Raw genomic sequence first — 17,406 nt, forward strand, 5'->3', positions numbered from 1 at the left:
CGGCAGCACCAGTCGGGCTCTGGGCGGTGTGAACAAAACGGGGGCTGAAAAGAAAAACCGGTTCCTAACCAGAAAAGCTCTAGCACGGAGCTAGAACGGGGACCGCGTTCGTGTGAAAGCCGCATAACAGGGCTGCAAAAGAGGGGTTTGAGCAGTATGAGGCATGGCTACAATGGGTGATCTGTTTGGTATTTTAAGCAAAATAACTTCACAGACATCTTTTGTATAGGTATGGCCCTACAATATATGTTTCCAATATAGCATAATAGGTCCACTTTAAACTACTTTAAAAAATGTTTTCAAGTGGAATGCACTGTGTGAAAGGAAGTAGCTGATTGATTATCTCTACCTATATCTGTCTGATGTGGCATCTAAACTTTATAAACAAAATTGAAAGCGTGTTCCTCCCTGTTTTCTTATGGTCCTTTTTACTGTGAAGAGCTTTATTTTGAATAATAAAAATAGATATTGTTTCTGTGATGACTGTTCACATAAAAATGAGCTACTTTCAGTATCTAGAGAAAGACTTGAAGAAGAAAAAAAAGCTCTTTAGTGAAATCTGTAAATATTTAATAATTCCTTGTACCACTTCTAAAGCATTGTTTATGCAATGAGATGTATTTAAAATGGTGGGGTTTTAATTAAAATGTGGAATGGGCAGAATGTTCGGCATAACAAAGAAATACTCAATTAAATGAATTAATGATACGCTAGACCTATTACCCCTGTAGATATAGATGTTGTATAGTACAATAAAGTATTGTATAGATAATTTGTGCTCGACTTAGTCTGTATTTGTTTTCTGTTTTTCTTCAGGGTCTTGCTGGCAAATCAGGGCCAAGAGGACAAAGAGGACCAACGGTACCATTTTACTTTTATTCATCTAAATGTTAGGTTTTATTGCAAAAGGACAAATGTCTGTTTAATCTGTCTTCAACTCAAGATGTTGAGCAAAGATGGACAAAAAGTGTTTTTGTCTGTTTGTAGTATTTAAGAATAACTTAGCACTGGGTTGAAACACACTGCCCTCTCTAGTTGGAAGCTGAAACAAGTTGTTTTTTTCTTTGCTTTGTTGCACCTGTAACCAGAGCCACCAGTAATTTCATGGAGTGAGAGTATTCATTTATTCTTTAAGCACTGATTTAATATGATTTGATTATTTAACATCAAGGTTATCTGGGATAGCATAATTTCCATATTGATTCTAACTCATTTTATTCTCTTTGTGTGCGTTCAGGGCCCCAGAGGGCAGAGAGGACCGAGGGGCGCCACTGGGAAAGGAGGAGCAAAGGTTTGTCTACGCTGTGAATTTCTCCAGATTTCAGAATGAAACTGTGTCTACAGGTGCATTGTGGGTGTCATTTTCATGACTTTGATAAAGATTATTGTTGATGATCATGTCTTGTTATGGACCATTGTCTCTATTATTATTCACTTATCTGCCTGGAACAGTCCAACATTCAAACCTCATGGTAAATGTGCCATTGTTAGCCAATGAGCTATTCTGTAATCTTTGGGTAGGTTATTACAATTTAGTGTCTGGATAAGGTCATCAATGAAGTACTTCAGTATAACACAACACAATACAATGTGGTACAAAATAATGAAATAAATATATACATTTATTTCAGACGTAGTAGAAGAGATATAAGTGGCAGAGGTATAATTATTAGTCATGATTGCAAGTTTTGTTTTGCTTAAAGCCATCTTTCCATTTTTTGTCTTAGTTAGCAAAAGATATGAAAAAATTGCAGTTTGTTATCCAAAATATTATATCTTATTAACTGTGTTGTTGTTTTGTTTCTTGTTAGGGAACATCAGGAAGTGATGGCCCTCCTGGTGGTTCTGGAGAGAGGGTGAGTTCCTAAACTTCATCACACAAAGACATTTTAAAGATTTTTGTAACATATATTGAGAATTGCTAAATGTTCTGATCATATCCTATCTTATCATCTCAACAGGGATTGCCTGGACCTCAGGGAGCCAATGGTTTCCCTGGACCAAAGGGACCTCCTGTAAGAATATGTTTAATTTAAAATGTATGGTAGATAATAGTAATAATACATTATTTAGATGCGCCTTTCAAAGCACTCGAGGACACCTTACAATTCAGAAAATACTCTTAAAAACTGAACAAAAGGACAGTAACAGGGAGCATGTAGGATACTATATATTAGAGATGCTTGGCCACTCGTTAGAGAATTGTAGTACAGTGTTACAACATAGTGTTGTGTTTATCAAATCAAATCAAGCTTTATTTATATAGCATCTTTTCATACACGCAATTTGTAACACAAAGTGATTCACAAAAACGCATAGACAATTCACAAATAGAAACAATACTAACTTCCCCTTCCCGGTTAATAATCAGTGTAACACATAGCTTTGCGATAATAAAAAAAAAAATATATATACATTTATATATATGTATATGTATGCATACACACTGTGTATATATATACATACATATATACACAAACAAACAGACACATTTCAACATACACACAATACAAACAATTCAAAGAAGAATAAAATATAACAGGTTCATGTTGCCTCTTTTTCTTGTAGTAAAAGCTCTTGTATGTTGGATTAAATGAATGTTGATGGTTGATTGGTGTTTCCTCACAGGGACCCCCAGGAAAGGACGGGCTGCCTGGACACCCTGGGCAGAGAGGAGAAGTTGTAAGTTGTATTTTTTACTACTCTTAAAGATAGATCAGCTGTTTAAGCAGATGCAATTAAGATTCTTCCCTGTTTCCAGTCATGGCTTTCTTTGAGGATGCAGCAATTCCAAAATATACCTAAAGAAGGTCAAACAGACTGAAATATGTTGGGTTAGGGTAATAAATGTAAAAGCAGTAAGCACCCATTCTCATTTTTAATCACGGATGCAGTCACTCAGAAATGCTATTTACCTTTAGCTTCTGATGCTGTGGGAAAAAGTATGAATAATTTGTCAAATAAGTAGTTTTTTTTGTTAACTGATCTTCTCTCCCTAAGGGTTTCCAAGGTAAAGTGGGTCCACCTGGGCCTCCTGGAGTCGTTGGACCTCAGGTGAGTTTTCCCATTCTTGATGCAGAATGTTCCTATCATTTATACAACTTTTATTTTCCTTGGTTTTCTTCTCTTTTCTTTTTCCTCACAACATCTTGTTTCCTATCTGCATCCTACCAGGGTCCATCAGGAGAGACCGGCTCCCTGGGCGAGCGCGGCCACTCTGGACCCCCAGGTCCACCTGGAGAGCAGGGACTTTCTGGTCCCTCGGGCAAAGAGGGCACCAAGGGAGACCCTGGACCCACCGGAGGCCTCGGTAAAGACGGTCCCGCAGGACTGAGAGGTTTCCCCGGAGAGAGAGGACTGCCTGGAACCCCTGTGAGTATGACCACGGGAAATACTCATCATGCTTATTATTATCATTATTTTTGCAGTAAATGTACCTTTTAGATAAAAATCCCTTGCATTGTTGAGGTGAAAGATTACTGCTAAATCCTTTCTTCTGTTTCTTTCCAGGGAGGTGGAGGACTGAAGGGAAGCGAAGGACCTGCCGGACCCCCTGGACCTGCTGTACGTTCAAAATCATTCTAACACACCCTAACCCCAATTTGCGGAATAAAAAGAAAACAGTGATATAGTTGGTCCACTCCGTTAAAATACTAACAACAAATATTTGTAGGTTATTTTGAGATAGGAAATATTTATTTGTGTGAGTTTCTTGTCCCCTTTATTGTGGGTTGTCTAATATTTCAATATGGGTTGTGGTTATACCATGTAATAATAATAAAATACTCAGTCCATCCATCTAAAGAATGAAGTATTAACTTGTCTTTATGATATTGTTCCTGCCTAGGGGTCTCCTGGTGAGAGGGGACTAGCTGGCACTTCTGGACCTGTTGGACCTCCTGGCAGACCAGGTCCCCAGGGGCCTCCTGGAAACTCTGGAGAGAAGGGAGTTACTGTGAGTTTCTGGAAATATTCAGTTGTGCATTTAACAAAAAATGCAGAATAAGATTCCAAAGACATTGTCCATCCAGTCAAAGACAAATAGCCAACAATTGCTTGTCCTCTTTGTTCTATTCCTCCTGTTCAGGGTGAGAAAGGCCCTATTGGCCCGGCCGGTCGTGATGGAGTCCAGGGTCCCGTGGGTCTGCCCGGCCCTGCTGGATCACCTGGAGTATCTGGAGAGGACGGAGACAAGGCCAGTAGCTCTAAGACTCCAAAACGTCCTTTTAAAAATCACCATTGTTACCGTATTATTCTACTATGAACTTAACAGGGAGCTTTGTCTCAAACATGTCTCCGCTGTAACGTGATGTGTCTTTGTTAATGCAGGGAGAGGTTGGAGAGCATGGACAGAAGGGCGGCAAGGGGGGCAAAGGAGAGCATGTGAGTGACACTGACCTCCAGCAAGCCCTAAGATTTATTTCTGGTTGGAAATCATTTGTTTGAATCACTGCTGTTTTGTAGTTTTGCTCATTGTTTGTATGTTTGTTTGTTGGTAGGGTCCTCCTGGTCCACCCGGGCCAATGGGTCCTGTCGGTCAGCCTGGTCCTGCTGTGAGTACAACATGTCATTCTTTGAAGACAAAACAGACAGTTTGCCGTGCCAGTTGGTTGTACTTGTTCCTCATTGTATACACATGTATTATACTGCATTTGGTGCCAGTTTAGTTTACTGTTAAGAAACGGAGGTTGTCAAACTCAAAGTTCTTCTATTCATTACAAACATTGAGGTTATGATATACATAAGCAGGGGAGAATTTTCCCAAGACAACCACTATTGTGTTGCAGCTTTTAATGTAAAATATGAATATTTAGCTAAATAAGGAAAACTATAAACACTATGCCGATCATTACTGAACATTTTATCGCGAGTCTTCAAGTCAAGTTTTCAATGTAGAGATGAAGTTTTCTGCTAATGTATTGTTATCTCTTATTTGATCAAGCTTTACATCTGTGTTCTTCTCCTGTGGTTCAGGGTGCTGATGGCGAGCTCGGAGCAAGAGGCCAGCAGGGGCCGTTTGGAGCTAAAGGAGACGAAGGAACCAGAGGATTCCCAGGGGCCCCAGGTCCCATCGGACTTCAGGTATCATAAAAGACACAATCACTTCATCCAAATTGTTATTAAATCTTTATTAAAGACTTTATTTTGATAATCTTTTTTTCTAAACCTTTCTGCTAAGTTGCTAAGCTAAACTTATTCTTTGTTTGTCACCTCTGTCCTGCAGGGCTTGCCAGGACCACCAGGTGAGAAGGGAGAGACGGGAGATGTTGGACCTCTGGTGAGTTTCAGAAATACATAACATCAATCATAATGACTGCTTCAGTAATTCATTCCATAAAAATACAATCATAAATGTTGATAAAAGCGTGAGCCTCCTTATGTTTCCAGGGTCCTCCAGGCCCTCCAGGACCCCGTGGCCCTGCTGGACCCAGCGGTGCTGACGTAAGTGTGATCAGCTCTTATTTACAAAAAGACTTATTGAATCTACAAAAACAGCAACATTCTCGGGTATGATTTTTGGACAACACTTAGAAACCAGTTTAAGTAGGGTGAACTGGTTATTTACTAGTCATTTTTAGGTAGGTAAATACAAAAGTGAAGTCGCTTTTTTCTGAAGATGATTGTTCAAATGAAATGTTTTTGTTTTTTAGGGTCCTCAAGGTCCTCCTGGTGGTTTGGGTAATCCTGGACCTCTTGGAGAGAAGGTACATTTAACTTACTTCGAAGCATTATTTCTGCATGAGTTTGATCGTTTCCAAATATATAGCACTCTGAAATCATTTTAATTTGTCCTAACACCTAAAATAAAATACTGTTTGCTGCATAGGGAGAGGCTGGTGAGGGTGGACCACCTGGAATTGGAGGAGAGCCCGGAAAGAAGGTGAGCGGTTGAGTGTCTGACCCTAACACCTGCTGGATCACGATATCGAGAGACTGTGGATTTACTGACTAGAATTTGTTTATCAATGAGTTAACATGAGATCTGTGCTCCTGTCGGCAGGGTCCACGTGGAGAGCGTGGAGAAAAGGGAGAGTCCGGACAACCTGGAACAGCTGGACCTGCCGGAGGACGAGGACGAGCCGGAGATGACGGGCCCAAAGGAAACCCCGTAAGACACCTACCATGAAACAAACACAACCATACACACAATGATTGCTGACACAGAGACTTAAACGATTCTTCTTACTCCTAATCGTATGGTCATAAAATCTGATTTTGAACTCCATTGTTTAAGTAGAGTTTTGTTTTGTCTCTAATGTCAGGGTCCTGTTGGTTTCCCTGGTGATCATGGTCCCCCTGGTGAGCTTGGACCCAGAGTAAGTACCCTGTTTTGAGGAATACAGCATTCTGTTATTTTTGTTTTCAAAGCTATGTTATGATGTGACTGCACGCCTCCAACAATTCCGCTTGTTCCACACACTTGTTGTCTTTTTAACTTAACACAAGGGAAAAATGACTAACCCTGATATGCTTTACTTCAGGGTCAAGATGGTGCCAAGGGAGAGAGAGGAGAAGATGGTGAACAAGGAGAATCTGTAAGTCAAAAAATGCAACAATGCAGATATGTCAGTTAAGTGTAATGAAAGTGTCTCAGGGTCCTCAATCTGCTGCCTTTGCCTCCCAACGCAGGGCTCCCCTGGACCTTCTGGTGAGAACGGACCCCCCGGCCCCCTGGGAAAGAGGGTAAGGTCACCAACCTCATTTAACGTGCACCTGTTCCTTACACAACGTTTTTAAAAGCGCACACTGGCTGTCATGAATTCAATCATGCATCCATTCTGCTGTTGTATTGTGATGTAGAGTTAGCCTATGTCGTATGCTTTGAGAATTGAGAGACAAATAACTGCGATACAAGATATTATTGTCATTTTTTAAATAAATGTAGGATCTCGTAAAAATTCTATCATAATAATGCAAGAACATAAATTCAAAGAGAAATTATCTTTTATTCTTAAGAATATTCATATTGGTGTTGAAATGTGAAAATATATATATATTCTAAATAAATAAAAACGAAATACAACCAAAAACTATTTATAAAATGGACTCTCTGGCTCTGTTTACAAAATGGCCTCTTCTCCACATTGCCCAGGTCTGATAATAGTAGCCAAAACCCTGCTGTTTATTCTGGCATCATGTTACCTAAAATGTTGTGACGTCAACATGCAAAGAAACACACATGTAAACACAACAGGCAATAAGGAAGCCAGCTTTGTATATATATTATTGATGTAATATATCATTTACAATAAGAAGATAACATGACTATCAAGACAGGCTTATAGTACTTGGTAGAGTTTCAGTAGTCTATATCGGTTTGTTGAAAGGCTATATTTGACAGACAAGTAATTCAATTTGATTACAGAATATAGTCGTCATTTTGTGTTTGTTAATGCACTCATTTGTATTCATCTTTTTCCAGGGTCTTGCTGGAACAAGAGGACCAGAGGGACGTCACGGCGAGAAGGGAACTAAGGTGAGTCCAGAGCCTTTATCTCCATTATTAAGCTCCCACTCTAACTCATGCTAATCAATACAAATATACTGTCAATGTACCAAATTGGCCTTAGATCGCTGTCACACTTCCCGGTAACGATCATTTCCATCATTGATCCCAGGTTAAATCACATACTCTGCCTTTTGCCTGAGAATATATGTATTTTTCTCTGTGATATATCTATACCACCAGAGTTTAAGGTAATGCATGCAACAACTTTTTAAAAGACGTATAACCATCTTTGTTGTCATTATCGTTCACAGGGAGACTCAGGTGCTATCGGGGCCCCAGGAAAAACTGGCCCCGTCGGCCCTCAGGGTCAACCAGGAAAACCAGGAACAGAAGGTCTCAGAGGACTCCCCGGATCAGTGGTCAGTAAAGAGTTGGATTTCATGTTGTGGACACTGTAGATAAAGCCATTTTCATTAGTAGCAAGTATATTTCATATCTGTTGGATGTCCACCACCTTCCTAAATTGTTTCTAACTGTGTTTCAGGGTGAGCAAGGAACTCCAGGACTTGCTGGACAGAAAGGACCAGCTGGACCTCTTGTAAGATCCAAATGCCTTTTTATTTGTGTGTTTACTTCTACTCTGCACTTGGACATAGAGTACATTCAGTGCCCTTCTCATCCAATACTGCCACTTCCCTCTTCCTGTCTTCCATCTCCCTCACCCTCTCTCATCATCAACTGTTTCTAATCTCCTGAACTCTTCCTTCTCTTCTTCTATTCCTGCAGGGACCTCCCGGTTTGCCTGGCCTTCGTGGAGACCCCGGTGGCAAGGGAGAGAAGGGACACCCAGGTCTTATTGGTCTCATTGGACCCTCAGGAGAGCAGGGAGAGAAAGGAGACAGAGGTCTTCCTGGGCCTCATGGATCTCTGGGATCTAAAGGAGAAAATGTAAGTTTGACCTCTTTATCTTTCTTATAGAGGGCCAAATCAACCAGCATTATTGACCTTCAATTGTATTTAGTTGTTCTTTATCTAATGTTAGACATGTCTTGTGTTTTATTACAGGGAATGGCTGGAGCGTCCGGACCCTTCGGCCCTGCTGGTCCTCCTGGTCTGCCTGTGAGTGACTGCACTTTATGTCCCATGAACATCTCATTTCCTGTTTCTTATTTCCAATATGTTCTTAAGTGCTCTAATAAATGACAGCAGAAAAACACTCAACAATGGTCACCATCATTAAAATAATGCCTCATATCTTTTCCAGGGTCCTCAAGGTGTCAAAGGCGCCAAGGGTTCTTCTGTGAGTATACTTTAAGGATGTTTGTACCTAAAAAATGAAGGAAATGTTCTACAAAAAGTGAATGAACTGGGACCTGTTGCAATAATGCTTCTTGAATCTTTCCCCTCTCTGCTGTGTTTAGGGAGGATCTGGTGCAAAGGGAGAAAAGGGTGTACAAGGACCTGCCGGAGCCCCTGTAAGTACTTCACTTTAATGTAAATCACTACTTTGTGTTGGGGAAATGTTTTTCGTAGACCCATAACTTTGACCCAGTTTATCAGTGTTTTATCTTCCTGTTCCTGCCTGTTGGCGTCAGCTGATAGAGGTTTTATTGTTCCTGTTTGATCTTGTTATGCACAATGTTGATTATTCAGAATCAGAATCAGAATACCTTTATTAGTCCCACAGAGGGGACATTTACATTGTTTACAGCAGAAAAGAGCCAAAGACAGCTTAATGTGTACCTAAGAAGCAAGCTATTAAAAAATTATAATAAAAAAAGTTATACAATTTACAAAATACACATCCTGTAACAGTTCTGAGTATTAGCAGCCAGGTATATATTGCACAGCTATTAACGGCATACATATATATTGCAAATATTGCATATAATTAGTTGGTATTTCACAACAAGGGGTGTTATAGTCTGTGTTATTGTTTGTGAGGGTGGGGGGGTATTGTGTGTGGGGGGGGGGTATTCTCTCAGAACCAGCTAAATACATGGGTCTGGGGTAGAGATCTTCAGAATTGGTTTGGCAGCCGCTGTGTCACCTCGTGGCTGAGCACAGTCTTATCAGGTCCGGCCGTTAACTCCATAAACCATCAGTGTTTGCCATCAAGCTCCCCGTGTCTCTCTGAGTTTCCTCTCCATTGTTCAGAAGTTTCCATCATACTTTGCACCTCAATGTTGATTGCCAGCTAATTGATTACGATGTTCACACACAGGGCCCACCAGGAGAGGTCATTCAGCCCCTGCCCATCCAGAGGAGTCCCAAGTCCAAGCGCTCCATCGACGCCAGCCAGCTGCTCTCTGAAACCGACTCAGAAATGCCTGCTTCTGACGCCACTGGCTCTGAGTTCCTGATGGGCAGCGAAGGCATGGAGGAGATCTTCGGCTCTCTCAACTCACTGCGACAGGAGATCGAGACCATGCGTTTCCCTCTGGGCACCCAGGACAGCCCCGCCCGCACCTGCCAAGACCTGCACCTCAGCCAGCCAGACCTCAAAGACGGTAAGGGGATTGTCCCACACAGTAGAGATAGTTCTTAACTTAACTGGAGTCTTGAGAGATTTAACAGATGTTTTGACCTTGTCTCTCTGCTGCCCCCTTCAGGAGAGTACTGGATTGACCCTAACCAGGGCTGTTCCAGAGACTCCCTCAAGGTCTTCTGCAATTTCACCAGCGGAGCAGAGACGTGCCTGTACCCGAGCACGAGCATCAACTCGGTCAGTCCAGCAAATCAGTCTGCTAAAAATACTGTGAAATGTAAACACTAAGCAAGTTATAAAACCATTAAACTAAACATTGTTAAGAGTACAGTATGTTGTATCAGACCCCCCTCTTTCCAGAGCAGGGGTGTCCAAACTATGGCCCGGGGGCCAAATGCAGCCCGCGGGCCATTTTGAATCAGCCCTCAGCAAATTATAATATTATATATCATTATAAGTATAATGGAATATGGCCCACACCTGAAACGTGTGCTTGTCTTATATTGTACTTCTTAAATATATATTTAAAACATATAGTAGTAGAATTAATGTGTTAATAAGCCCACTTTTCAAAATAAATGCAGTCAATTAAAGTTGGAAACATTTTCTAACAAATTTAAGTTGATAAGAAAAAAGCCCAAGCAAGCTTGAAATACACCCTTCCTATTCCTCCTTATTATAAGCAGTCTGAGGCTTTTGTTTTTAGGGATGAGATGCAACACTGTTTGTAACAGAATCAATTAGACCCTATGGAGAGCTTTGATGTAGGCTGTTTGTTTCTTAAGGCATTTTCAAGTATCAAGCATAATTTACCTACATTTGATTGATTTTGCTAACTTATAATTGAACTTATGAGGCAATATACTGTAACTCACCTCTAGCGAGCGGCCCAGCCCTTCGCATATTTTTCTGTATGTGGCCCTTGGTGAAAAAAGTTTGGACACCCCTGTTCTAGAGACTCATGTTCTTGACTGTTCTTAATTTTCCACATAAGCTGTATTTACTTGTATTGACAATGTTTACATTTCTTGCGGTAGGTGAAGATGAGCTCCTGGGACAATGAGACTCCAGGATCCTGGTACAGTCAGTTCACCACTGGTAGTAAGGTTAGTAACCCTCTGTCACATTAAGACAGATAGTAAACCTTGTGTATATAGTAACAAAAAAAAGAATTCTTAACTTTATTACCGTGGATTGGTTCTCACAATCTGTCTTCTCTTTCTGACTTCTTATCCCATCCTATTATCTGTTTTCCCCTCCTCAAACGCCAATCGAATACCTCCCCTCCTCTTCACCCTGCCCCCCCCTCCCAGTTCTCCTACGTGGACTCTGCTGGTGAGCCGGTGGGCGTGGTCCAGCTTGGCTTCCTGCGTCTCCTGAGCGTTCAGGCCCACCAGAACCTCACCTACCACTGCCACCACTCAGTGGCCTGGGCCGACCGCAGCGCCAACAACAACCACAACCGGGCGCTGCACCTCCAGGGGGCCAACGACGAGAAGCTGAGCTACGAGACCAGCCCCTACATCAAGGCCCTGGTCGATGGCTGCTCTGTGAGTGACACGGAAAACTGATGCTGTCCTGTTTAACACATATGAATTATTGTTGGTTTACAATGTAGAATATCTTTAAAACATGAAATATTCCATGCTGCACTATACAACAACAGCAACAGCAACAACAACAACAACAACAACAACAACAATAACCCATTTCTGAACAGTCTGCCATTCTTGCTTTCCTATCAATTAAACTGGCTCTCCCATTTATATACAATTGATTTGTAATGCAGTCACCGCTGCCTAGTAAGCTGGTCGAATCCCGAGCTGGACCAATATTTCAGGCAATGTCCACCCCTCTGTCTCCCTCTTTCATCTCCTAACCTCCAAAGGCCCTCTTAAACCAAACAACACTTGGTTTGCACTGTAGATTAATCCCTCCTGTGTTACGTCCCTCCTAAACATCATGTTTCAAAAGATAACACATGATCACATTTAGAACATAATGAAACTAGACCTTGAATGTTAATAGGGCCCCTTACCTTCCTCTACCACCATTCAACGTATTTGGTTATTAACATTTGAGAATGAATAAGTTGACTTCCTTCACTTTGGCATCACAATAAAGTGCACTTGAAGTATGCATTTAGCTTAACTTAAGACTCTTGAGAGTTGCCTTTTTTGATCTACTGCCTGTTGGATATATTTTTCTTGAAATCACACAAGATATGTTTTCATTTATTTGTAATCAATAATAAAGGATAATCTGTAGTGATTTTCAAGCATCGACAACCCAGATCTAAAGTGCATCAGTTATTATGTTTAACTCTCTTTCCAAGTTGTTTAATTCAAAGTCACGATACACAGAGGAGAAAAATGACAATTATACAGCGTTTAATACTTTGAATACTTTGATACCAGTTTCTGACCGGTGTGTTCCTTCTGTCCCTGCAGTATCGTAAGGGCTTCGACAGGACAGTCCTGGAGATCAACACGCCCCAGGTGGAGCATCTCCCTCTGCTGGATATCAAGGTGTCAGACTTTGGGGAGAGCAACCAGCAGTTTGGCTTTGAAGTGGGACCTGTCTGTTTCCAAGGCTAAAAACACACACATACACACACACACATCATGCAAAGAACAACACAAATACTCACGCACACACACATGCACTTAGAGACACACTTATATATAAGAAACATACATGCCCAGTAATTTGTAAATTAACTTGTAAATGATATGAAACACACACACAAACCCACAGACACACACACTTACACACGCGGATGCTGTTGTGAGACAAACACGCCCTCACACTCACGTACGTGCCAGGGGAAAGCAACATCCTCCCGACAAATAATGGACGGAGAAAAAAAAGGAAAGAGGAGAGAAGAAGAAAGAAACTCGCGGAGAGGAGACCATCGTTTGGGCGCACGACCGCGAGAAAGGAAGAAAAAACCAGGAGAGTTCTTCGGAATAAAACAGTGTTTTCTTTACCAGCAGCCACAGGGGCCGGCCTGAGACAGAGGGCAAGCCGGTAGCCTGAGGCCTGAAGCCCCCCGTCTCCGACCCCCTCTCACTTTTCTCTCTTCCCAGCCGTCTCTCTTTTTTTCCACTCATCTCACCTGCTCTACCTCCCCCCTCCTCTTCCCGAAAAAGGGTCACTCTTGGACATTATTTAAATGTCTTTGATTCCGCGTTCCCACTGTGAGCAATGTGTTTGACAGTCACTCCTTTAACAATAGGTGCAAGACGCTCCTATGTAGCTGTCTGCATCTACGCTGTTTCAGCATCGTGGTTTTGGTTCACTGCTTTGGCCTTTGATCCTTTAGTCATTCGTATAGAAAGTTACTCCTGATTTAAAGTTTTGAATCAACTTTTCATCACTTGCCATTAGCCTTTTGACTCATGAACCGAATTCCAAACCAATGAAAAGAGTAGAAACCTAACTGTGTCTGTTAAATCACAGCCAGTGGTCGCAAAAGTTCATCAGCGGCTCAGATCAATCTTTCTTCGTAAGGTCTAACTCATCTGGTTGTCTTATTGTGAAATCCAGTGACTTGTCAATCATGTTGCTCACAATGAAAACACAATGATCTCCCTAGCTTTTATCTTACTACACAGAAAAGAACCAAAGAATCAAAGCCACCAGTTTCTACCCAGAAAAAAGGAGAGAATTAACCAAATGATACCAGCTGGCTGTTTTTTTGTGTATTTTAAGCTGCCACTTGTCTATTGTAATATTCTTTTAATGAACACCTCGCAGTTTTAAAAATCAAATGTGATTCAGGCCAGTATAATGTAATCTTTCCGCCCTGAGAGCAGCAGAAACCTTAGTTGGATTGTTCACCTCTAATAAAGCATGCAGTGAGGCAAGAAGAAGATCCTAGATCAGTGAATAAAGCCATTATTTTGTAAACTGTGCTGAACTTGACACTATTGTAATTGCATTTTACTTGTGCTTTTCAAAAAGAGCTGATTCTTCTTCAGATCCAGGATCAGGCTACCAGGGTCGCTACCACACACCAGTCCAGTATTTGCTGAGTCACTTTCTGGGTCCTTTGAATATTGTTTTCCATCTGATTTCTCATCACAGCTCAGAACATCGTCAGGGTTTAAATACGTATATGAGATGAAAAGGTCCCGCCTTCTTTTTCTTAAACAGCAGTGAATAAAATGCATGCCTTACTGAAAGAAACTGTGTGGCAAGGTGTTACTTATACCAAAGCATAAAAGTCTTAATATTCACTTTGAGTCCTTCATTTCCTTTATTCTCTTTCCATGAAGCTTTAACTGGGGGAAATGTGCATTACATTCCATTTGTACAGAAATAGTGATATTCTATTGTATTTATTTAAAAACAAACGGGGTGCTTTGAAATAAAAAATACACGGACCACCAAATATTCCAGTCAAATGTGGTATATTTCATTGTATTTATTTCCTGTAGTGCCTCACATGTTAGACTCACTGCCAGCCTGAGTTATGGTGCTTCTGTTCACGCCCTGTCCAAACTCCTTTTGTAGAACCAAAGAATCTGTGGCCATATTTGATTGTAACATCCCTTTATAGTGTTTTCAACGACTGTACTGTGCTGTTACATTTTGCTTCCTCTGTAATGATTAAATGGTGACTCTTCAGTTCTGTCACATGTCCTTGTCGTTGCTACTGTTTGACTGGTGGTTCATTGGTTTCAGGCTCAGATTATTGCGTAACAGGGCTTTCAATTGCAACACAAGAACAGTTCTACATTCAGGAGCTGAAAATACTCTTCCGATCTTTGACATTTCTATCTGAGACCACAGCGGGGAGGAGAAAGGTTGTGAGAGGGTGGAGACAGCTCTGTTAGCCACCAGTGGATTAAAAGTGATTCATAAGAGTATTGTTTATAAGTATAATGTGGCTATGGGGGGATATCATACTAGTTCTGTTTTTTCTATTTGTCTTTTTTTTACTATAGCAGGGAAACCGGGCGGGATGGCCTAAACCTAAAAAACGAAACAATTCTGACCTTGAGATTCTCCAGAGAGAATTACCTCAAATATTTGTTTTATTGTGTTGAAGACAAATGTTTCAACATAAGAAATATGGTGCTGAAAAGAGAAAAAAGTATTATTTTATAATGTGTGTAAGTAATTTTTAAAAGAAGTCTTGTTTCTGTAATATATCATCTTTTAAAAAGAGCTGCTTGACTCTTGTTTTTCTTCCAACGCCCCGTCATCTTTAGTTGTTGTCGATCTTTTTGCATTTGTTCAGGTTCTTTAGAGCGGGGGGAAATTACAAGACAATACATAATATTCTGTTCAGTGGACAAAACACTGCGGAGTGTGTCAGGTTGTAGAGGACACTTTGTGTAAAGCTTGTGGGTACATTGTGACACCTTCCAAATGTATCTTAAATTCTACTGCTGTTAGAGAAATATGGCAATTTGATGGAAATATCAGAAGTTAGAAGTGAAAATCAGATGGGAGGTAAATGATATGGTATGCCATAATTTATAATATAGTTGAGTTGACTATAGTAAAGTATATTATAGTTTGTGTGCTGCAAATACTTCATATCATAGTTTAAAGTATTTCTTTAGTATAGAAAAGTAAAAAATGTCCAGTGTTCCATAAGAACATCACAGTACAGTATATAGTATTCTATTCTATGACTTGTTGACATGCTGTAACTGAATTTTCTTCATATATCAACAAACTATACTATGCTGTTTTATGATATTTTCCGATATATTCTTTTCACATACTATACCATCTCGTTTTTTATAATATTTTCAACATACTATACTATTTTTTTTTTCTGATATTTTTTACATACTATACATAATATAAATGTAAGACGTTTTTAAGGATATTTTCAACATTACATTCATTTGACACACTTTATGTTGTTTTTCATTACATTTTTGGACAAAGGTTTCTTTTACTTTTAACATACTATTCTGTGTCCTTTTTTTTGGACACACCATACTATGACTTTTTCCTGATATTTACAGCATATGGTACTATGGTGATTTTTTCTGATATTTTTGGTGTACTATTCAATGCTGTTTTTCTGATATATTTGACAGACTCTACCACGGCTTTCATTTAAATCGTTTCCGTTATTCTTCAAAATACTAGAACATTAATTAGACAAACTTGTTTGTTTTGATATTCTCTTTTTTCCAAAATGCTATACTACACTGAACAAAAATATAAACGCAACACTTTTGTTTTTGCTCCCATTTTTCATGAGATGAACTCAAAGATCTAAAACAGTCAGTATCTGGTGTGAGGGTTAGGATTAGGGTTAAGGTTAGGGTTAGGATTAGGGTTACGGTTAGGGTTAGGGTAATGTTGTGAATCGAGTGGCCCATGGTGGTGGTGGGGTTATGGTATGGGCAGGCGTATGTTATGGACAGTGTTGGGCAAGTTACTTCCAAAATGTAATATATTACATATTACTTAATACTCTCTTTTGAAAGTAATAAGTTACATTACAATATTACTGTCTCTGAAATGTAATGAGTTACACTACTTTAGTTACTTTGTAGTTACTTTCACCAAAATAACCGCAAAAGAATAGCTAGGTATTTTAAATGCTAAAATGTAGTTTAGTGCAGCTCATTATGCATCCAGTGAAGGGCAATGTGGTATAGCATAACAACTGTGTAGGCCCTTAAGGCTACTAACAACTTGTATTACACGGCTTAGTTAAATACTCGATTCTGATTGTAAATTCTTAACATGCGACACGTTGTTAATACAGCAGTACAGACCGCTGTCAAGGACTATAATGAAGGTTAACATATTGTAAATCAAGGCAAATATTATTTAAACCATGACTCATGGTTTGAAAATGGCAAAACATACGAAAGGCAAAAAGTATTAATTAAAACCAATGTAGCCTACTACATCATCACCTTGGTCCCATCATATACGCTGGAAGAGAATATTTACTGTGCTTGAAAACTGGTATCACATCCTCATGTGAGGTTGACTTTGTGACCTGGAGAACATTTCAGCCTCAACATCAGCTCGTTGATAATAAGCTTGGGATATGAGATATTTTTGTAGCCATTCGTGGTGAAGGCATCTGTGCTATTGTATGCATTATTTTTGACCCAACATTTCTAAAGGCATGTCAGAATATGGTACCATTTTCACATTAATATTCTAGCCATTGTCTATTTTTATACCACAAGCTGCAAAATGACCGCCTTACCCCACTGTACAGGCGGGTAGTTGTTTAGATATACCTGGCACCTGCGGGCCGCAGAGGGGCGGCGTAGTTTCGGGCGACGAAGACTGCTGCTCCGGGGCCGGCAAGTCAGGCGGGAGTAAGCTAGTGTCCACAACGGAGGGTAACGTGATGTCCGCATCTGACCTTTTGCTACTGTCTGCAGTAGATGCAGTGTTGCTGGCGTTTAGTGATGGTTGCTTTAACCATTTTCGTATAAATGATTATCCACAGATCAGATGTGTGTCACTG

General features: G+C 40.3%; 1 protein-coding gene across 1 annotated transcript; it reads left to right on the plus strand.

Moving 5' to 3' along the window:
- Positions 1-816: 816 nt before the first annotated feature.
- Positions 817-15,107, plus strand: LOC104958727 (collagen alpha-2(XI) chain-like; the record flags this gene model as incomplete). The annotated part of the gene is made up of 33 exons (XM_010786499.1): positions 817-861; positions 1,238-1,291; positions 1,812-1,856; positions 1,962-2,015; positions 2,629-2,682; positions 3,001-3,054; positions 3,175-3,372; positions 3,511-3,564; positions 3,848-3,955; positions 4,088-4,195; positions 4,330-4,383; positions 4,500-4,553; positions 4,975-5,082; positions 5,225-5,278; positions 5,389-5,442; positions 5,652-5,705; positions 5,828-5,881; positions 6,002-6,109; positions 6,264-6,317; positions 6,483-6,536; positions 6,631-6,684; positions 7,424-7,477; positions 7,762-7,869; positions 7,995-8,048; positions 8,237-8,398; positions 8,516-8,569; positions 8,715-8,750; positions 8,872-8,925; positions 9,675-9,960; positions 10,063-10,175; positions 10,976-11,044; positions 11,252-11,488; positions 12,389-15,107. Coding segments are annotated over 33 exons (2,850 nt in total), but the record flags the coding sequence as incomplete, so codon positions are not given.
- Between the last annotated feature and the right edge of the window lie 2,299 nt (positions 15,108-17,406).

The sequence above is a fragment of the Notothenia coriiceps genome, unplaced genomic scaffold (assembly GCF_000735185.1).
Source record: "Notothenia coriiceps isolate Sejong01 unplaced genomic scaffold, NC01 NC01_scaffold00029242, whole genome shotgun sequence".
NCBI lineage: Eukaryota > Metazoa > Chordata > Actinopteri > Perciformes > Nototheniidae > Notothenia > Notothenia coriiceps.